General features: G+C 37.5%; 2 protein-coding genes across 7 annotated transcripts in view; one reads left to right on the forward strand and one right to left on the reverse strand.

The window, feature by feature from the left end:
* Positions 1 to 88: 88 nt before the first annotated feature.
* On the forward strand, positions 89 to 15,758 carry CCNE2 (cyclin E2). 4 transcript variants are annotated; one of them, XM_069086606.1, is made up of 12 exons: positions 89 to 531; positions 1,773 to 1,812; positions 1,908 to 2,004; positions 2,095 to 2,151; positions 3,190 to 3,341; positions 5,574 to 5,709; positions 8,141 to 8,287; positions 10,131 to 10,226; positions 11,327 to 11,461; positions 12,343 to 12,454; positions 13,466 to 13,623; positions 14,190 to 15,758. In XM_069086606.1, exons 1-12 carry the CDS (start codon positions 225 to 227, stop codon positions 14,301 to 14,303), a joined length of 1,551 nt encoding a protein of 516 aa, XP_068942707.1. In that variant the 5' UTR covers positions 89 to 224; the 3' UTR covers positions 14,304 to 15,758. The 4 variants fall into 4 exon arrangements, with proteins under 4 accessions (XP_068942707.1, XP_068942708.1, XP_068942709.1 ...); XM_069086607.1 differs by having other exon boundaries at positions 14,193 to 15,758; XM_069086609.1 differs by lacking the exon at positions 89 to 531 and adding an exon at positions 646 to 764.
* The window catches only part of INTS8 (integrator complex subunit 8), a 68,269-nt gene continuing 59,210 nt past the window's right edge, over positions 12,951 to 22,009 (reverse strand). For 2 of the 3 annotated variants that reach the window (XM_069086605.1, XM_069086602.1), the window contains 6 exons: positions 21,396 to 21,446; positions 19,664 to 19,737; positions 19,514 to 19,578; positions 19,149 to 19,192; positions 15,745 to 15,884; positions 12,951 to 13,660 (listed from right to left, as the gene is read on the reverse strand). In XM_069086605.1, the coding sequence (XP_068942706.1) occupies positions 15,768 to 15,884; positions 19,149 to 19,192; positions 19,514 to 19,578; positions 19,664 to 19,737; positions 21,396 to 21,446 (351 nt within the window). In that variant the 3' untranslated portion in view covers positions 12,951 to 13,660; positions 15,745 to 15,767. The remainder of the gene's footprint in view (positions 13,661 to 15,744; positions 15,885 to 19,148; positions 19,193 to 19,513; positions 19,579 to 19,663; positions 19,738 to 21,395; positions 21,447 to 22,009) is intronic. The other variant, XM_069086603.1, reaches the window with a different exon arrangement.

Below are 22,009 nucleotides of genomic sequence, written 5' to 3' on the forward strand. Positions count from 1 at the left end.
GGCCACCACGCGGGTCTTGGCCCAGGAGCCCAGCACTGTTTACATTCTGCTGCAGCTCCACGTTGTAGGGCCGTTGTCACCTCCCATTGGCCAGAGCTGCAGCCCTAGCCCCACCCCCTTTCATGAAGGGGTGGAGCCAGCGCCTGTCCTGGGAGGGTGCGAGAGTTTAGGAGCCGACGCCAGCCGCAACCACCTTCAGCTCTTCCTCTGCTGCCGCCGCTTGTATGGCCCCGGCGTCTCGCCTCTCGAGTTTGACGGGTATCACCTCTCCGACCAGCCTATCTGCTTCTTCCCCAACCTCCTCCGAGCTTCCTTTCAGTTGCCACACCCTCGAGTCAGGCCTCGTCCCCGAGGGCAGAGGGGCGGGAGGAGAGTCCAGGCGGGAGATGCCGGGGCCGGAGAGAAGGGACGAGAAAGGAGTCATTTCTTCAGATCCCTCGCTCCCTCCGGAGCCTAGGGTCTGGGCCCGGGGACCCACCACGGCCAGCACCCTTCTCGTAGAAGAAAAGGAGCAGGAGAGGCGGGAGCCAGGTGGGGCTCGCGCCGGTTGGGTAGGGGCTCGCGCCGGAGGACGCTCGCGCGCTGGGCGGGGCAGGCGGGGCAGGCGAGCGGCGCGGGCCGAGGCGGGGGAGGGGAACAGGCGCTGTCCAGGGGTGTCAGTCTCAGGCGCATGCGTACGGGGCGGTGCTGGCCCCAAGGTATATATAGGGTTGGCGCCGGCGCCAGCTGAGAGCATATCTGCAGCCGGGCTGATGGTAGAGCAGGTAATGGGGGCTGGGGACCCAGGGACTCCCGCCGGGCGGAGCTCATCCATCCTATGTGGTCGGGTTCTTTCCCGCGGGCGGGAGCCCGGGCCGGAAAAAGGAGATTCAGGAAGGCTCAGCCCGGGCGGGACGGCTGCGTGTCACGACCCTGGGGTCCTCCCCCGGAGCCTGTTGCCGGAGAGCGGGTGGGCAGAACAGCGTGGGGCGCCCAGGGGTCCTGGAGTTAAGGGGGAGTCAGCCCAGAGGGGATGGGGCCCCCTGCCTGCTTTGGGGTCAGGATGGGGGAAGGGACGAGCAGGGCGGGGTTTGCCCCCTTTGGTCTAGGGAAACTTCTCGTTTGAAAATAGCCCATTTTTACTCCCAGTTTCCCAAGCGGGAGTTTGGGAGGGGGTGGTCTGGCTGCCCCCTCCCTGTCCGAGGGCGGGGAAGGAGGGAAGAGAGGAGGCTGAAGGACACGACCCAAGTCTCAGTTCCCTCCCTCTCTGGCTTCCCCGCCACTGCGGCTCTCCAAATTGGCGCGGAACCGGCTTCCCCAGAGTTTTGGCTCTTGGCTTTCCACCCTCAGCCCCCCACACCCATCCCCCACACCCAGCCCTAGTGCCTACTGGCCAGGGTCCCAGGCGCCCACCACCTGGGGGCCAGAAACTCAAGGAGCTCAGGCTGCTGCCCCCAGGGAGGGGAAGAAGGCTAAAGTGCCCAAGTCTTCCCCTAGTTTCCCCTCTCCCCATGCATAGGGAAGTGGGGGTCGTGGAGAGGGGAGACCTGTTTGGGGAATTTGCTTTGGGCCTCCCACTGTGGAATAATGTATATAGTTCTTGTACTTCAACTGGTGGTGGGTGCAAAAGCATGCTGGGCACCCCCCCTCCCAATAAATTAATTTGGAAAATCTAGAATAAACAATGATGGGATAACCAAGATGCCTGGCCATCTCCTCAGTTTACTAATGACTGGTTTACGGAACACACATCTAACCATGTGCTTGACTACTTTTTCCCCTTCCTTCTCCAGAAGCTTTGAAGAACCCAAAGAAAAAGATGTCAAGAAGAAGGTAATATTTTGTGTAGTCTGTATCAGAGTGCCTGTTGTTCAACAACAGATCTTTTTTTTTTAATTCTTTCCCTTCTTTTTGTTTCCTATTTGTAGTAGCCGTCTGCAAGCTAAGCAGCAGCCCCAGACCAGTCAAACAGATTCCCTCCAGGAAACTCAATTCCTTCAAGCCAAAAAAAGAAAAACAGCTCAGGTAAGTCAGGAATCTCAGAAAAGTTACAAGACCACTTGCTGTTATTGTTTTGGGACCTCAATTTATTACTGGTTGTTTTTTATATTCTAGGATGTAAAGAAACGCAAAGAGGAGACTGTGGCCAAGAGACAGCAATATGAAATTAGGGTAATGCAAGACTGGGTGAATCAGGATGGATTGGTGAAAACCACTTAAGGCTAGGGGTGGAAGATTTTGAGGATATTGCTTCACAATAGGAAAGGTCCATGTGACATTTTTCACCTTGAAATGCTGCCTAGAGGTTCAGCCTGGAGTCTGGGTGATTTAGGGTATATAAGCCTGATTATTACAACTGCAGAGTACAGAGTAAGTCAGTCTTCTAGCAGCTGGTTCCTCTTTGTAAATCCCTCCCCCTTGGAGTGGTCTGGCTAGTCCAGGGCCCGCCTAATCCTTTCGGATATACTGCTCTTTGTTCACTTCATGACTGTACCAGTGTTCTGCTACAACCTGGGTAGCCTAGCATTTGGGTCCAACATTCAGAACCCCTAGTGTCTTACTGGAACCCTATTACCCATTCTTCTATACTTTGCCATGGAGGGCATCCTGGAGCCAAGACTTTATACTTTTACCACTACTTCCCCTTGAACACATTTTTTTAGAAAATAGCACTTATTCCTTTTCAGTTTTTAAGTTTCCCAATTAAATAGTATAAACTGACTCATGAGGCAGGTTTAAGTGAAACCTGAAAAAGTTTATTTTCAAAAGCCATCCTTATTGGTATAGCTGTGGCAGGGAAAATGTAAATTTTTTTAAGTCCAGAAATTTGGTATTCTAAAACAATACATTTTCTGTGTTCCCTCCTCTAATGTTTTTATTTAATTAGCTCTGTGATGACTCCCATTTTCAACCTTCTTATTTTCTTCAGGTTTTTGCTAGTTGCAAAAATTTGGTCCTTTGACCATATTTTGTTTGTTGTCTTGTCACTTAGGAACTAAGTAAATAATTTGTATAACTTGTATGTTATCTTAAATATTTGATTGCTAAAAATTAGATTGTTTGATATATATTTACAGTTCTTTTAAGAAAAAGGTGTTTTTACAATCACAAATTTTATTTCTAAAAATTATAATACATAGATATTTTTACTACTGAATAAAATAGATGAATCAACAAACAAAAACTAATATTTTTTTCTTTAAATGATAGAATTGTTGGCCAGCAGTGTTATCTGGAGGTATTACTCCTTGCATTATTATTGAAACACCACACAAAGAAACTGTCACCAGTGACTTCTCTAGATTTACTAATTATAGGTTTAAAAACCTTTTCATAAATCCTTCACCTCTGCCTGACCTAAGGTAAGTTATTTTCAATACTTTTCTAAAATAGATGGAAAACCTAAAATATTGATGATTTAATTTAATGTTGCTGCTGATTTATTATTATTTTACTGTCATTCTGAAAGGCCAACCTAAAAATTAAGGGCAAATTATTCTTCAGTTAAAACAATTCAACAATTAAAATAAAAAATATGTGTATATACATATATTTATAAAACAATTTTATATTTTTAAAAATTACTATGTTAGTATCTCCAGGTGTCATAAAAAATAGGACAATGAACTTAAAGATTCAGGAACATCTAAATTTCAGTTCTGGCTAAGAAAGTTAGTAGTTATGTGATCTTGGACAAGTCACAACCTCTTTCAGGCCTAATTTTCATATCTGTAAAAAAGACATGATACTTATAGAACTTATTTCACAGGACTGCTGTCCTGTGAAACCATATATATAAATGGGAAAAGATTTGCAAACTTTTAAAAGTCTAATATTGTTAGAATGAACGAATACTGCAAAACCACTTTTAAGAGACTCAAACTATCAGTAATCAAAAATTCCTTTCATTGTAAAAACCTCCTAACTGATCTCCCTACCTACTCCCCTCTTTTCTACCCTTCATGCAGTTGTCTAAATAATGTAATACAGAGACCCTGACTTTTTTCCATCTCTAAATCTGATCTTATAATCATGTCAATTCACTGTTCAAAAACTATTTTAGTGACTTCTATAGTCAGCAACCACTTATTGCTTACCTGTGTGCCAAGCACTGTCCTAAGTACTGTGGAGACAAAGAAAGGCAAAACCATGGTCCCCATCCCCAGTAAGTCCATGTTCTAATGGGGTAATTAAACAAATGATTATATATCTGCAAGATACATGCCCTGTCCATCTAGTATGAATGGAAAAGAATCTCAGAGGTAAAGTACTAGCAGCTGAGAACCAGGAAAAGCTTCCTACGGAATGTAGGATTTGACCTCAGTCTTTCAGGAAGCCAGAGAAGCTGTGGGGAGCATTCTAGGCACCTAGGCCAGCCAGGCAAATGCTCAGAGTTGACAGGTGAGTATCGTGTGAGGAACAATGTTATTGGATCATCGATTATGTAGAAGGAAGTTAAATACAAAAAGAATTGAAGGGGGCAGGTTGTGAAGGGCTTACCAAGTCCTACAGAATTTTATATTTGAGCCTAGAGGTAATAGGGAGGGGGGTGGTTAGGTGGTGCAGTGAATAGAGCACCAATCCTGGAGTCAGGAGGATCTGAATTCAAATCCAGCCTTAACACTTACTAGCCATGTGACCTTGGACAAGTCACTTAACCCCAATTGCCCTGCCCTCCCCCCTCCAAAAAAAGTAAATGAAAAAAAAAAGGGTAATGGGAGCCACTGGAGTTTAAATAGATGGAAACAGGTAACATGGTGACATAGGCGACTTAGGGAGATCCATTTGACAGCTAAGTGAAGGGTGGACTGTAGTGGAAAGACACTTGAGGCAGGGAGCCCAACCATAAGACTATTGCAATAGTGCAGGTAGGAGGTAGTGAAGAAAAGTCTGAAGTAGGGTAGCAGCAGTGAAGGTAGAAATAACAACATTTGGCCACAAGAGTGGATAGGTGAGGTGAGTTTGATAAGTTGAGGATGACACTATGGATATGACCCTTTATGTAGCTTTTTGGAGAAAAGAAAAAAACTCCTTAGTTTGCATGCTTTTATACTAGCTCCACCCTACCTTTTCGTCTTTATTTCAGATTACTTTCACATAACTGTCTAAACTGGACAACTAGCTGATTTGTAAAAGATAACCTCTGAATTTTTTTAATGCTCTCTCGTGGCTGAAATACATTCTTTCTCTATCACTTTCAAACTCCATTTTCAAAGGCTAAGTTTATGTCCCACCTTTTTAGTGAAGTCTACAACTCTGTACCTCTATGCCCATTCCCAGTGTACTAGTTTAAATTTTTTCTGCCAATTTTCCTAAAACTCTTGGTCTGGATCCCTCCTCCTCATTAGTTTACTAGTACTAATGTACATACATATTTTGTTTCTCCCTAGTAGTTTGTAAAATCTTTTTTTAAGGTTGGGGACTGTTTATTCATGTAGCCCCAGTTGCTAATCTTAGATGTTGTGCAAGGCATCCTACTCAATGTTTGAATTTAATTGTAAAAGTCATATACCTTAATTTAATAGATCTCTCAATAGAAATGAAGTGCATTTTTGCCCAACAAAACTGTATCATATTCTTTTTCTCTTTCATAGTTGGGGATGTTCTAAGGATGTCTGGTTTAATATGTTAAAAAAGGAGACCAAATATGTTCATGACAAACATTTTGAAATGCTACACTCTGACTTAGAACCACAGATGAGATCAATACTTCTGGACTGGCTTTTAGAGGTAAGAATTCAACTATTTTTGCTTTGTTTCAAAAACTAAAAATCAAATTCTCCCATACTCATTCATGTAAATGTCTTAAAGCAGAAATTAGGCTTTTTTTAAAAAGCAGTTTATCTGCTTCATTCTTTGAGATGTTTAGAGTTGATGGCATGCATGAATAAAACCTGAAACCCTACATCAGCTACCACATATGCATAGAAATAGACAATTTTTTTTTGGAGGGCAGCCTTGCCCAAAATCACATGGCTAGTGTGTCGTGTCTGAGGCTGCATTTGAACTCAGGTTCTCCTTGCTCCAGGGCTGGTGCTCTATTCACTGTGCCACCTAGCCGTCCCAGAAATAGACAATTTAAAAGAACAGGACTAAAGAGTTCAAAAGGAGTCTAGGTTGAAGTGTTATCTACGACTCACTTATAAAAAATCACTTAATTTGGGCTATAGTTTCTGCATCTGTGAAATGGGGATAATACCCTCCCTGCTGTATAAGGATTCTGTGAGGAAAACACCTTGTATACCTCAAAGGAGGGCAGTGAGGTGGCCCAGTGGATAGAACACTGGGTTTGGAATCAGGAAGACTTATCTTCTCACGTTCAAATCTGGCTTCAAGACACTTATGAGCTGTGTGACCCCAGGCAAGTCACTTAACCCTGTTTGCCTCAGTTCCTCATCTGTAAAATGAGCTGGAGAAGGAAATGGCAAACCATTCCAGTATCCTTGCTAAAAAAAAAAAAAATCCCAAATGGGGTCACCAAGAGATGCACATGACTAAAACAATTCAACAACATACCTTAAAGTGGTGAAGAAATGAGCTTTTATTTTGCAGTATTAAGGAGCTGAGTTACAGCTATATCATAAATGGCATTAACCAGCTTGATCAATAAATAGGGTTCTCAGCTTTCTTAAGTAAAAATGAAGGAACCAAGGAGGGAGACTGAAGAATTCCCAGTTGTAGTTTCTGCATTCCTAAGCTATGCCAAAGAATCCTGACATGTGTATTTGGGGGAAATAAAAAGTCTAATTGAACAATTCCTAAATCACCAGGTTCAGAGTTGTGAGGTTCTTTGAAGGGGTAGACTATAGTCCCTGAACCTAGAGTTCTAAATGTAGGGTAAGGCTATGTTTTTTTTTTAACTTTTCTGGATTTCATGTAACAGCATACTCCAGAAATATACCCTTAACCTTGCCCCCTGCCACCTCTAAAAAAACCAACCACACCCAAACTCTTTAAGTCTACCCCTTTTAGAGTAATCACCTTAAATTGGAAAGCCACCGGTACAGTTACACACTAGCCTAGTACTATCAGCAGACCCTGAGGTACCAGAGAAGAGTAAAAGATTCTTTGAACCAAACCTCCTACTGCTCAGTGGAGGTGGTGGACTACAGGTAGAAAATGAGGCATACATTTTCAGACAAGACCAGTGTGCTGATGAGTTTTGAATGTTTTTCTAAGGAAGAAGAGGCCCACCGGCGATGCAAAAAGAAGGCATTAACAAAACTTTCTTTAAAATCATATATGAGTTAAAGGAAAGGTACATGTAATTGCCTCAGGTGTCCCTTAGAAGTACCAGTGTCTCAGAAATATGATCTCACTGATCAGAGAACCACTGGTGGTATATGGATGCTTCCCCTAGCTACTTATGTTTTGTCTGTCAAAATCATCTACAAGGACACCACCCAGGATGTTTAAAGGCCTTTCTCAATCAGCAGTTTTTAATGTTGTATAATAAACTCTCTTGGCAGTCTAGTGAAGCAGTCCTTGGAAGAACTTTTTTTGTTGTTTGTTTGTTTTTAAAGCAATTGGGGTTAAGTAACTTGCTCAAGGTTACACAGCCAGTTATTTTGTGTGGGTGCTAAGTATCTGAGGCCGGAACCTATCCCGGGTCTCCCGACTCCAGGGGCGCTCTTACTCACTGCGCCACCTGGCTGCCCCTTGGAAGAATGTTTTTAAATGAATAAAATACATATACTACATTAAAGAGGAAACTAGTTATATTGAAATAAATTTTTTTTCCCCACCTGAATTTACAGATCTCTCCAAACAGACCCAAGTTAAGAACCCATGCTCAATGTACTTGTGAGACTGCATGAATATCAAATGTATGACTGGTCTCCTTCCTTTTTCAGTAATATAGTTGCGATAACTTTGGGGAGGAACTGACCAAAGTGTTCATAACTTTTTTATTAACTGTATGGAAGTAAAACTTGAGATAAAGTAGTCTTGCAAATTGGCACCTCCACTTAGTAGTTTGGGGGGGAAGAAATAAATCCACTCATTCTAGCAGCAACTAACAATGTTTAAAAACTGACTTGGAGCAAATTTTTAAAAATCTAGCTTTAAAAATAAAAGTGCTTTAACTTCTGGTATGTCTGGAATTTACTTTTCACTTTGAAGAAACCTAAAGAATAATTTAAATGTTTTAATTCCTCTTTAGGTATGTGAAGTATATACACTTCACAGGGAAACATTTTATCTTGCTCAAGATTTTTTTGATAGGTTTATGTTGACACAAAAGGATATAAACAAAAATATGCTTCAGCTCATTGGTATTACTTCATTATTCATTGCTTCAAAACTTGAGGTAAGTGATGATTTCTGAAATATATTTTTAGCAGAACTAGCTAATGCTTTTCACTTAAACTTTTAACAAGTGTACTTGATTAGAATATTAAATATTTTAATACTCTATATAACACCTTTGTTTTAGAAGTTCCATAGTGATTTTGCACCAAGATATTTGTTCCCATAATAACATCAAAGAAATAGGAAGTTCAGATACTACATGCAGTCCCTGTTTTAGAAATGGCACTGCATACATCACTGAAGGTAGAAGATGTCTTGATGGTTGAAATCCTTCATCATTCATCAATCCATTCATCATTACTAAATTGTGCCCAATATATAAGGTTTTAGAATGTTTTTCAAACTCTATCCTTTACTATAGAATTTTTGACCACACCATCCTGCCTATCCTTTCTCTGAAACCTGTTTTTCAAAATAACTCTGGTATGTGTCCAATTGTAACTGCTTTTCCCTTCAAACCCAAAGATGTTAGAGTGGTGACTTGCTTTCAAAATTACCTCTCAATGTTTCCCTCATTTTTGTTTTGGTCATCAATTCCTTCTTATTGTCAGGATGAGATCCAGAAGGATGCTTCCTTTGTTCTTCAAAAGGTGTAGGAAAGGATAATCTCAAAGGTTAATCAAGAATTCATGAGCAGTTCTGCTTTTATTAGGAAGTCCAGCAGATGTTTAGATCTCTAGCTCACAGTATTATCCTTGTTTTACATCTGCATGTAATTATAAGGTCCTAAGTTAGTACTGCCTCCCTGCCTGGATACTGTTTCTTGGTTAATACTGTTACTATCCCCTGCTTAGGATAACATGTTATTATGTGGTTTATATCTTACCTGCAATACAATCCCATTGTAAGAAATGGTGCCAAGCTTATCTTCCTAAATTACATTTCTGCTCATGTCACCCCATTGCTTTTGGGATCAGGACTAAATGCTTCCATCTGAATTTAAGGTCCCAAGTGATTTTAGTTCCAACCTCTTACCCTGGTACTTTCACCTTTACATCTTATAAGTATGTATCTTATAGTAGCTGAGTATGCTGCACTCCAGATGCATTCACAACATCATGTCTTTTACTCATGCTGGTCATTTATTGTCAATAAAGTATCAGCCTTTGTTTTAACACCAAGGTCTCTCTTTTTTTTTTTTTAAAACAATTGGAGTTAAGTAACTTGCTCAAGATTACACAGCCAGGTGTTTCTGGGTGGATGCTAAGTGTCTGAGCCCGGATTCGATCCCCAGATCATCCCAACACTGGGGCTCTTACTCACTGTGCTACCTGGCCGCCCCTAAATTATATTTTTTTCTTTCCTTTTTTTTGGAGGGCAATTGGGGTTAAGTAACTTGCCTATGGTTATATGGCTAGTTTTTTGTGTGGGTGTTAAGTGTCTGAGGCCAGAACTGAACTCAGGTCCTCCTGACTCCAGGGCTGACACTTTACTCACTGTTCCACGTAGCCGCCCAACACCAAGGTATCTTGCCAGCCTAATTGTTCCTCCCTCAAGTTGCAAAATTTTAATTCCAAGATCATTCCTCATTCAGACATAGTTACTCACATATCAATTCTCATACCATTTATTTGTACCTCTGACTACACTTTTATATTCTATCTTGCATTATGTACAAAATGAATACTATGAAGGTATGAACAGTTTTTTATTCATCTTGATGTTTCTCCATACACTTCACCAGTCACTCTGTAGGCCTTGAATAAATGTGAAGATTTAGAACAACTTATCTGTGAAGTTGTCCTCAAGGATAATATATCTCAGTGCACAGCTGACTTAAATAATACTTTTGTTCTCTCACTATAAGATCTTATCTAAAATACAAAATTTCATCTTTAAAGGAAATCTATGCTCCTAAATTACAAGAATTTGCTTATGTCACTGATGGTGCTTGCAGTGAAGATGATATCCTAGGGATGGAACTCATTATATTAAAGGTAATTAAGATAAATTTTCATTATTTCTAAGGGGCAATTAAATGCAATAATTAAGTGCATTGTCAATCAGTTCATCATATGATTGTAATAGACTGGTTTATTTTCATAATCTAGCCCTAGTTGGTAATGGTTTTCTTTCACTTTGGATATCCAATAGAACTTAACCTGTCTTTAGATTATAAACCCCAAGAAACCAAGAACTGCATTTATCTCAGCTTTGTTATCTCCCCTAATGCCCTGGCACAATACAAAAATAAGCAGTGTATGTCAGATATATGAATGAGTAGCCAGTGATGACATAATAGCTAATTCCAAACTGTCATTAAGAACATTTTAAAAATGGTGAGACAGTCAAGAAAAAGTGGAGAAATGAGAATGAGTTTCAGAATCAAAGATCTTCAGTGTAAATGACAGTGGCTAGTAGCTAACAGTATTAGGGAATGGTTGTTTTGGCTATTTAAATTCTGATTTTCCAGAACCAGAGATTATGATAAATATTTCAAAGCATCCATAGATCAACACACTTCAGGAAACAGGAAGTCAGGCTAATATCAAGAAGTGAGATGAAATCGATCTGATTCTTAAAATATGTTAGAGGCAGTATTGTGGAAAGAAGTAAGAGTAGGGAAATGTGAGTTAACTTTTTCTCAGTTACCCACACTAGGTAGTTTTTTTTTTTTTAAAGCAATCGGGGTTAAGTAACTTGCTCAAGGTTACACGGCCAGTTATTTCTGGGTGTGGTGCTGAGTGTCTGAGCCCGGGATTCGATCTCCAGGTCGTCCCAACACTGGAGCCAGTGCTCTTACTCGCTGAGCCACCTGGCTGCCCCTAAGCAATTGGGGTTAAGTAACTTGCTCAAGGTTACACGGCCAGGTGTTTCTGGGTGGGTGCTAAGTGTCTAAGCCTGGGATTCGATCCCCAGGTCCTCTCAACACTGGAGCTGGTGCTCCTACTTGCTGTGCTACCTGGCCGCCCCTGGTAGTTAGTTTTCTAATGTAAAATGAAAGAGATGAACTAGATGATATTTAAAGGCCTTCCGAAAAACCCAATAATATGAATTTATCTTGTTATAATATAAAACTGAAAACTTCTGTTAACAGGCTTTAAAGTGGGAACTCTGTCCAGTAACAGTTATTGCCTGGCTGAATGTCTTTCTCCAAGTCGATGCTCTAAAAGATGTTCCTAAAGTACTCCTACCTCAGTATTCCCAGGAAAAGTTCATTCAGATAGCCCAGGTATAAAAGTTTTTAATGGATTTATAATAGCATTACTTTTTTCATATTGAACACAACCTGGTATAAATGGTTATAAAGCATATTGAATAGAATCCACCAAAAAAAAAAAACTCACACTTTCCTGTTTTCCCTGCTTATGTTTCCAGAAAACTTAAGAAATTTTTGTGCTTTAAAAAGTATTCTTAAAACTTTCATGAACATACTTCCCCCAAAAAAGAGCCATATTAGAGTGCTTTGTTATAAATATCTTTTTGGAATGAAAGAGGGGAAAAAAAAAACATTTAAGTGGGTTAAAAGAGATTGAGTGATAATTCTGATTATTTTTTGTAGAAACTTAACCTTAACTTATTTATAAGTTAACTTACTTATAAGTTTTTATGGCACTTCAAACATCCCATAAAAGACCTGTGACTCTCGGGTGTGTATGACTGCTTATACCTTACCCTTCTATATCTATACTATTTCACTAATTATGATAGGTGAAAAGTTACCTAGAGACTAATGTTTTGGTGATGAACGTTCCCCAAACACAGCTAACCTGGGCTCAGAAATAGTCTGCTATCACATTTGTCCTTTTGTAGTCTTTCCAAATTGGCAGGCCTTCCAAGAGCTTGCAACCTTGTTGGCCAGATTTGAGAACCCAGTTAATGTCTGATACTAGAATTATGAAATCAAATTCTTACTCTTAAAATAAAGCCTACTTTAAAAATTAAATATGAAGTAAAATCTGGCATATACCAGTGATAAACACCTAATCCTAGTGCTTTTACAAGTGTAAGAATAGGAAATAGGACATTTCTGTCACCAATTTTACCCCTGGGTAAGGGCACATAATCTTCAGTTCCCAAGCTGATCATAATTAACTGTTTTTCCTTGGACAGCTCCTGGATCTGTGTATTCTCTCCATTGATTCTTTAGAATTCCAGTATAGGATATTGGCTGCAGCTGCTTTATGCCATTTTACCTCCATTGAAGTCGTTAAGAAAGCTTCAGGTAAGATATTCTCCCATTTGACTTTTTGTTCATACAATAACTCATGTTATTAAATTTTAAAAATTCAACCTAAAGTTTAATTGTTATGGGACTACTTTCACTTTTCATGTGAGTGAAATTTTCTAATCTGATCATGAAATCATAGATTTGGAGATCAGTGGTCCCTAAACTTTTAGTCCTTTTATAGATTTGGAAACTGAGGCCTAGGAAACAAAGTGACTTGTTCATGATCACACAAAGTAATAAGGCTTACTAAACAGGGATTAAGACTAACCCTAAATTCTGGGTACTCTCTCACTGGATGCTAATTTCCCTTATTTTCACATGAAAATCTATATATAAAAGAAAGTTTAAGCTCAAATGAAAATTTAGTTCTTTACAAATGGTCTAAATAATCTAAATAAAACATCAGTCGATGTTTTATCCTAACAGATTTTTGTCTGGTGCAACACTCTGTAGTTTTGCTATGAGATGAATAAGAATTTATATTCTGAGAAACAGTACAGATATGAAAGTTTATTTGTATATTATGCTGAAAATCTGGCTTGCACTTTGAAAACTAGCCAAGGTTGTCTTTCGATGGTTTTAACCCTAATTAGACGAAGTCTTTGATATGATTCAGTCATGATTCCAAGGCATAAAAAGCAGCAGTATGAAATTAGTATATCATCTAGATGTACAATCATTTGCTATTAGTAAAATCTAAAAGTTGATCAAATAAGCTGCCTCTAATATTGCTAATCATCCAATTCATATTTAGCTACTAGCCTAATACCACAAGCAAGATAATAAACATCTTTTTTCTTTCCAAATCTTAATATAGTTGAGATACAGAGTTACAGACTCTGTACAACTTACAACTTATCTTACAACTTACAACTCTTACAAATCTTACAACTTACAACTTAGGGATCAAATAATAAGGCAGAGAAGGGGAAGAAAGTTTAAGTTCCAGAAGATGGGGCAAAGCATCACATACACATGTATGTACATTTTCCTTTTGATCCACAGGTTTAGACTGGGACAACATTTCAGAATGTGTAGAATGGATGGTACCTTTTGCCAGAGTGGTGAAGGGTGGTCCTCCGGTGAAACTGAAGGTTTTTAAGAAGATTTCTGTAGAAGACAGACACAATATCCAGACACACACAAATTACTTGGCTATGCTGGTATGACTTTGTTTTCTTTGGGGTTTGAAAAGATAATCTGAAATTTAAATTGTTTTGGAAAATTTATTAGCTAAAGTACATTATTCACCTAGTTTTTATCTTAGCATATCACAGAAAATGCAAATTGATACTGCTAAACCAACTTTATAATAATTTTAACGTGGCTAGGGAACTAGGAAATTGAGATATAATTCTTATCCAGAACATTGGATCTCAGTGTACCACACTACTAATATTGTCATTCTTTCAAAATGAATATGATGATATACTCAGTTTGACTTGCTTCCTTTCCAGAAGGTACCTCAGGATTTTACAGTTACCTGTCATCATGCAATTAATTACAAAAGCTGGTGAGGACAATTATGATTATAAAGAATGCTTACTACATTCACGCAGATTTTGACAGGCAGCTGAACAAAAAAGCCAGAAAACTATCGGGCTTTGGAAACATGAGCAAACGATTATAGTTAGCCAGTGCTTGAAAGAGAAAATTTGAAAGGATAAATTCGACAATTCTATTGCTTAAGTGGCTTGTGTTGATAATATATCTTTCTGTCTCTACACAGGAGGAAGTCAATTGTGTGTCACCTTTCACAAAAGTGGGACAGTTGTCACCAGTGTGCAGTGGAGGCATAATGACACCACCGAAGAGCACGGAAAAATTCCCAGGAAAACACTAAAGACAAAGTTAACTGACAACATGCTGAGTGGATTTGTTCTTACTTGGCAGTAGAATATCATATTCCTTTTGGAGTACTAAAAAAGCTAAAATACAATTTTAATAATAGTCCTAACCAATTCAGAATTACACTGCCATGAACGAGTTAAAAGCCTTCTAATTGGGATAACTATTGTTCAAATTTTAGCTGTCAAAAAAAAAAAGTTTAACTAGTTTAGTAACATTAGTATTTCATTCCCAGGGTGAGTACAGATCCAGGGACTATGTAGTCAGATATAATTTTTACCATAGCTACATTTTTGGGACTTGTGCAACAAAGTTCATTCTGATAAATTAGGAATGTTACTATTTGAGATATTTTGGACTAGATGAGTGCTACTTTAAATTGTACTCAAAAGTTCAAAAACTCATTTGATTGGTGCTATTCAGTTAATTCTTGAAAAAAATTCTTGACTGTTTACAAAGGTTTAAGTTATACAATAAGATGGTGAAATTTACATTACAGCTGTCATAGCAATTTGCTCTAAATACATGAACTTTTGTGAATTTGAGGAAGATCAATATAATCTTTGGTTAAAACCAAAGATGATAAAATAAGAAAGTTTGGCTTTTCCAAACTCCAAATTTAGCAAATAGCTGTGCACATCTTAATCAGAGCTTTGTTTAATATACAGGTTGCTTTATACAAAACCTTTGTATATTATCACAATGATTTTAGTAGGGAAAATTTTTATATGAAAAATAGATTTATGAAATATCAAAGAAAATATGCCCTTTAAGGTACTTTTTTAAAAAGTTGTAGAGACAGGGCAGCTAGGTGGTGCAGTGAATAGAGCACCGGCCCTGGAGTTAGGAGGACCTGAGTTCAAAGCTGGCCTTAGACACTTTACACTTATTAGCTGTGTGACCTTGGACAAGTCACGTAACCCCAACTGCCCTGTCCTTACCCCTCCAAAACAAAAAAAAAAGTTGGAGAGACTGAAGTAATTTACGTTCAGAAAATTTAGGGTTCCCCTCAAAAAATGCATTATGAAAAAGGGACAATGTGGGAAGAGACATGATTTAAAGTAGAACGACTAAAGCAAAAGATATATGTATACAGTGGCTTCTAGAAAACTATTACTGGAAAAATATAAGAACTCAAAGTGGGACACTCAAAGAACTTGGTATATAAAGAAAAGCTTCTATGTAAATATCTTAGCTCAGCAGCTAAGCAATTTCATCAGAAAATTGTTACACTATCTGGATTATTTCTGCTACTTGACCTGTGAAATCTTTTCTTCTTTTGAAGAAATTGCACTAGGTTAATTTTTTTCCCCAAAAATGTTTCAGTGCATTGTGTGAGGAAAACACCACCATTTATTTGTACATATAATGTATAAATGTAATATTTTAATATTGTTTATTTTAAGCCTTGTTTTAAAAAATAAAGTTAATCATACTTTTTGAATGAGAACATTTTTCTTTAAAAGTAAAGTTTTGCCATTGCTTGGAGAAATTTCTTCTTTCTTCTCTGGGCTGCAAGCTGTAATACTTCTTCAGGATTACTTATATTCAGTTCTGTCTGTCCAATGGCTTTTATCTTTCAAAACAGGATAGGTTTGAAAATTACTATATATATTAAAATAGTACTACACTGACAATGCACATAGCAAACTTCTTACTGTAAAAAGAAAATCACAACGAATTTTATCTAATAGTTATGTACACAAAATACTATAGTGAGATATCAAAACAATTTTTCAGTTTAATCTATATGATAACATAATGGATGTTGGTTCCCCACCCCACCTCCTCCCAACATCATTTATCTCCTTTTATTATCTATCCCCAAAGTAGCAACATAATGGAGTGAAAGATTTTTTTCATTTGTTTTTATTGAGCACTTAATTCCAGTTCTCAAGTTGAGAATGTAATGTATTTATTTTTACCATCATGTAACTAGTCTGTAACCAAAAACTGTGTGCATGTAATCTTTTATTAACTTTTAAAATCTTAAAAAGTAGTAGGCCTATATTCTTGGGTCAAATAATGTAACTAGCATAGAGTTTAAGTGGTCCTTATTTTCAATTTAGTTTATGGTATAACTGTCATCTGGATTATTCCGAAGATCTAACTGGTCCTTCTACTTTAAGTCTATCACCACTCCAGTTTATCCTATGAACTGCTGGAAAAGCAGAGATAGGACTACAGGCCTCCCTTATTCTATCAACTCCAGTGGCTTCTTAATTGCCTCTAGGATGAAACAAACTTCTCTGCTTAACTTTTAAAACCCTACACTAACTTGCCCTAAGTTAAGTCATTCTGTCTTACTTCCATCTAACAGTTCTCTTCCTTTATGGTGCAGCTCAAACTCCATGTTCTGCCATAAGGCCTATTTTGATCTCCCTAATTTCTAGTGTCTTCCCCATTAACTTACTTGTATTTAACTATTTGCATTTATTTGTTTTATATTTATGTTGTACATATTTATATAGTACTTGTCTTTCCCATCAGAAAGCTTCCTTAGAGGAGCAACGAAGAAATTACTTTTTTGGAAAGGAAAAGGGGAAGAGTTCATGACCAAACAAAGGACAGAGAAGATTATAAAAGATGAAAGTGATAATTTTGATTACATAATTTATTTAACATCTACTATGGGGCCAGAAAATATGCTAAGCACTGGGAGTACAAAGAAAACTCCTCCCCTCCCCAATGAAGTTCCTTGTTGTCAAGCACATCAGATGACATGCAAGTAACTAAACTGAAATTAAATATGGACAGGATAAACTAGGGTGGTCACTGAAGAAAGGCACAAAAATGAAGGAGGGCTAGAAAAAGCTTTCTGTATAAGGTAGGATTTTAGCTAAAATTGGAGTCTAGGGGGGAAAACATTTCAGAATAGGGGATAATAGGTTAGTGAAAATATCAATAGTTGGAAAATGGGATGTTGAGTGAAAGAAATAGTCAGGAGGCCAGTATCTCTGGATCTCAGAATATGTAGAGAGTAGTAAGGTGTAAGAAGACTGGACAAGCAGGAAGGGGATTTTATATTTGATCCTAGAGGTAACAGGGAGCCATTGAGGAATTGACTGAATGGGTGTGTGAACATGTGATTTTTAGACTTGTGTTTTAAGAAGATAGAATTGAGTGGAGGAAAAAGAGGAGTGGGGAGACTTTGGACAGGAAGGCCAACATCAATAGATTACTGAAATAATCCTGGCATGAGGTGATGAGAGCCTGGCAACAGAAATGTGTCAGAGACATACATGACAAATGTTGCAAAAATAGAACAGGACTTGACAATGGACAGATATTGAGGGTGGAGAGGTGCTGAATGAGGAACTGAAGATAACACCTAGGTTGTGAATCAGGGTGACTGAGCAATAGGAGAAGTTAGAAAGAAAGCAGGGTTTGGGGAAAAGATGAGTTCTGTTTTGAACATGCTCAGTTTAAGGTGTTTATGGGACATCTAGTTTGAGATGCTTAATAAACAGCTGGAAGTCAGGAGAGAGGTTAGGGTGGAGGAAGTACATTTGAGAATCATCAGGAGAAAGATGATAACCAGATCCATGGGAAATGATGAGAACACCAAGGGAAAAAAGTATAAAGAAAGAAGAGGATCCAGGACAGAGGCCTGAGAGAGACCCACACCTTTAGCAAGTGAAAACCTAGAATACTTTTTATTTTTCCCTAGGGCTTGGGAAGGAGAAAAAAAATGCTTGATAATCAAAAAATAAAATTTACCTCTCCCCACGAAAAAAAGAAAGATTCTTGTTTGTAGAGATTTATCTTATTTCTGTGTACTTATGTCCCCAGAACTTGGCACAGTGTCTGGCAAACAGCTGGCACTTAACAAATGCTTGACTGATCTTTAGAATTCTAATTCTGTATTTACTTCTTTTGTAATCCACCAATAAAGTGCACAAAACTGACTTCATTTTAAAAAAATACTGATGGATCTCCATGTTTACTGCCTTATGACACTTCATGAAATATAAAGTTCATCTGATGGATACTTCTGAAAAGGCCAAAAGCCTCTGGTCTCTCTTGTTCTTAGACATATTTCTCAATGTAGTTTCCACCATTCTCCTTTGTATTCATTATTGCCCTGAAGTCTAAAAACATGAAGCTATATGCCAAAAGCACTGGACAACTTTTTTTTCCTGGTTCTTCATAGTATTGCTCTATAAATTCAGCCTCTATATTGCAGGCTGGTATGTGTAAACAGCAATTAGCTCTAAAATAGTCTGTCTGATTATACTCATCATAAGCAACAGAAGGTAAGATGTCCAAGACTCCGATGAAATGATGTTATTGCTCCCTTTGGGTGTAAAATGAAACCCATTTAACTATTTATTTGCCCCTTTGAGAAGATCTCAAGTCATAGTTTTTCTTTGGTGCAATTTGTTAATGTGGCACAACGATGGGATCAGAACTATGCTTGAATCTTGTTTCTGACATTTACTAGCTCTGTGACCCTAGAAAAGTCACAACCAGAGTCCTAATTTCTTTATCTCTGTGGAGATAATACCTTTTCACAGAGCTGTTTTGAGGCTTCAAACAAAATATATGAAAAGTGATTCTCAAAATAAGGTGCTATATTAATGTCAATTACTGTTATTTTTGCTCTGGTTTTGTTTACAGTAAGGATGTCACTACATATGGAAATAATTAAATCTAATAAAATCCCACTAAAATAACAGCTTTACATATAAGAGGAAAATGATTTACTTAAACAAAAATGTGTATTTTTTTGTTAAAAACAAAATTCTGTCAACTCCTATCATATAAAATGGTAGCACTTGAATCAAAATACACTATGGACAAAAAAGTATACCATTGATCAAAGAAGAAACAAGCTTACCACAATTTGTCTTTTATCTGTTTCTCCTCTTTTATGATGTAGATCTAAATAGATTTGTTAAGAATAATGGAAGTCTCAAACATTATCAATCAAGTTCATAGAGAAAATGCAGTTAAGAAATTCTCAGATATGTTTTAGATGACTTCACAAATATAATGCATATCGTATTTCTTGCCTTCTCAATGGGTGGGGGAAGAACTAAAGGGAAGGAGAGAATTTGAAACTCAAAAAAATGAATGTTTAAAAAAGGAAATTCTAAATTCAATTCTCATTTTTGAGTTTTTCTTTGGAAAGCATGTGGTAGCTTTAAATGCTTTCTTCACAAAAATAAACCATTCCAATAAATGTTTATGATAAAAGGATACATGTCAAATATTCCAAAATGGTGACATCCCATATGTAATCATAGTAGGAGTCCATGGCATCGTAACTAGAAGAAAAAAAATAATCTAAGTTACTTTAATTATTAAGCAAACAAATTTCAACTTCATTTTATTTTTAAAAATGATACCCACCTATTTTGTTCTTGTAGTGACTTAAATGCTGTTTTATAGTCAACTTCTCTAAGGAACTGACATAAAATTGCTACCTACAAGGAGATGAAGTCTTTTTTAAGAAAAAGTTTTTTATTTGGTATCAATAATTTATAATGATCATTCATTCCTATATTTCTCAGGTTATAATGAGCTTATACTCTTTCAAGGAATACTTGTTTGAATAGGACTTGAAAACTTCTTTAATTGAATTATATAACCACAATGCTACTAGATGCTGAACTGACTGAAATATAGGTACTGTTACTCCAAATCTAGCTCACATGTTACCTGTGTGGGACCTTTAACCTGTGTTCTTTTTCTATGCATATTTATATATTTAAAGAGATTTCACTTAGGAATTTGCCCTAAAAAGGTCATCAACTATAAGAGAAATCTCTGGTTAAGCTCCATCAAACTAATTTATCCTAAAATAACAAAATGCTCATTTTTTTTGGTCCCAAATATTCATAAAGGCAGCTCGGTGGCACAGTGGATAGAGCACTGGACCCAGAGACAGGATGTCATGAGTTCAAATGAAGCTTCAGACACTAATACTCTATGACCCTGGACAAGTCATTTACCCCCATCTACCTCAGTTTCCTCATTTCTAAAATGGGCATAATTATAGCACCTACCTCCTAGCATTATTGTAAAGATAAAATATAATATTTGTAAAGTTGGTGGCAAACCTTAAAGTGGTATTTAAATTTTATATTATATACACACATACATAGTTATCATTATGACTATTAAGCCAAGTTTTAGTAGTATCCAGTTTTGGTGAGGACATTTCAAACACTAAGGTGATATAAAAGTCTAACAAAAAGAGTCTTAATACAATTAAGAACTACTAAGGAATACTTAGCACCACACCCAGAAATAACTGGCCATGTAACCTTGAGCAAGTTACTTAACCCCAATTGCTTAAAAAAAAAAACTACTAAGGAAATAAGCAAATGTTATAAGCACCAACTTAAAATGCTTAATAGGGCAAGATCAATCTGGTTTCCAAATATTCAGAAAGGATACATGAGAAGGCAATGTCTCAGGGGGTGAGGTTACAAAGATAAATAAAACTATTGCTCTTGCCTTTTTTTTTTTTAAGCAATAGGGGTTAAGTAACTTGCTCAAGGTTACACAGGTCATCCTGACACTGGGGCCGGTGCTCTTACTCGCTGCGCTACCTGGCCGCCCCTGCTCTTGCCTTTAAAGAGCCTAAGACTTATGAGAGGAGATAAGAAGGGAACATAATTTATAATACAAACAAGAATGCATAAGTTCACAAAAGCAATGTGGAAAGTATCAGGAAAAATTCAAGGGATAGATCACTTTTGATTGGGAGGTGACCATGGCATGTGTCACAGAAAGCTGGGCCTTAAAGAATGAAAGTTATTTTAACAGACAGAGAATTAGTTAGGTCTCTCAATGTTAATTTAAATAGTTGTTCAATTACCAAACAGATCTACTACAATCTGTTATTTCAGCTCTAATTTGTTTTTAGGTTAATCTTTCTTCTAACCTATAAAATTTTTTTATTTTTGTTGAAATTCTACAAAGTTCCCCAAAAATTTAAGAACATCAAAGTCTAGTCACAGAAAAAGCAACAGTTTAAAGCTAACTGTAATTTTGATAAACACAAAACCTATTCCCAAGATCTTCCATTTTAACATGCAATAAATATAAACTACGCTAACAACAGTAACACACTGACCTGTGTATGGCAATTCAGAGAGGAACAACATTTTATCATTCGTTTTATGACCTACAGAGAAAAGTAATTATGATTACTTTTAAGAAACCATTTTTAAAAAGGAAAAAATAATAAGAAAACAAAATGGATGATATATGACCAAATATCGACATGCTATTGAGATCTACAACTGGAATGTCACTAAGGAAGAGTATAACTTTACTCAAAAGCTTAGTGTAGGAAGAAGAGTAGCACTGGACATTAAGAAGATATACTCATGTATATGTATATTAGGAGTTAGGTGGCTCAGTGGATAAGAGTACTGGGTTGGGAATCCAAAACACCTGTAGTTCAAATCCAGTCACAGACACCTACTGTGTAATTCACCTCTGTTTGCCTTGGCTTCCTCACCTGTAAAATGGGGATAATAGCACCCACTTCCCAGGGTTGTTGAGGATCAAATGAGACAATAATTGTAAAGCACTTACCACAGGGACTAGCACATAGAAAGCATTATATAAATAATTGTTGTTGTTACTGTTAGAAAAATTTCACAAACAAGGTGCCAAGGGGAAATTATTATTATCGTTAATACAAAGAAGAAAAAAATTCACAGAGTACCAAGGGGAAACATG

This window comes from Petaurus breviceps, unplaced genomic scaffold (assembly GCF_028583685.1).
Source record: "Petaurus breviceps papuanus isolate PSGF00001 unplaced genomic scaffold, PetGlider_PUasm1.0 179, whole genome shotgun sequence".
NCBI lineage: Eukaryota > Metazoa > Chordata > Mammalia > Diprotodontia > Petauridae > Petaurus > Petaurus breviceps.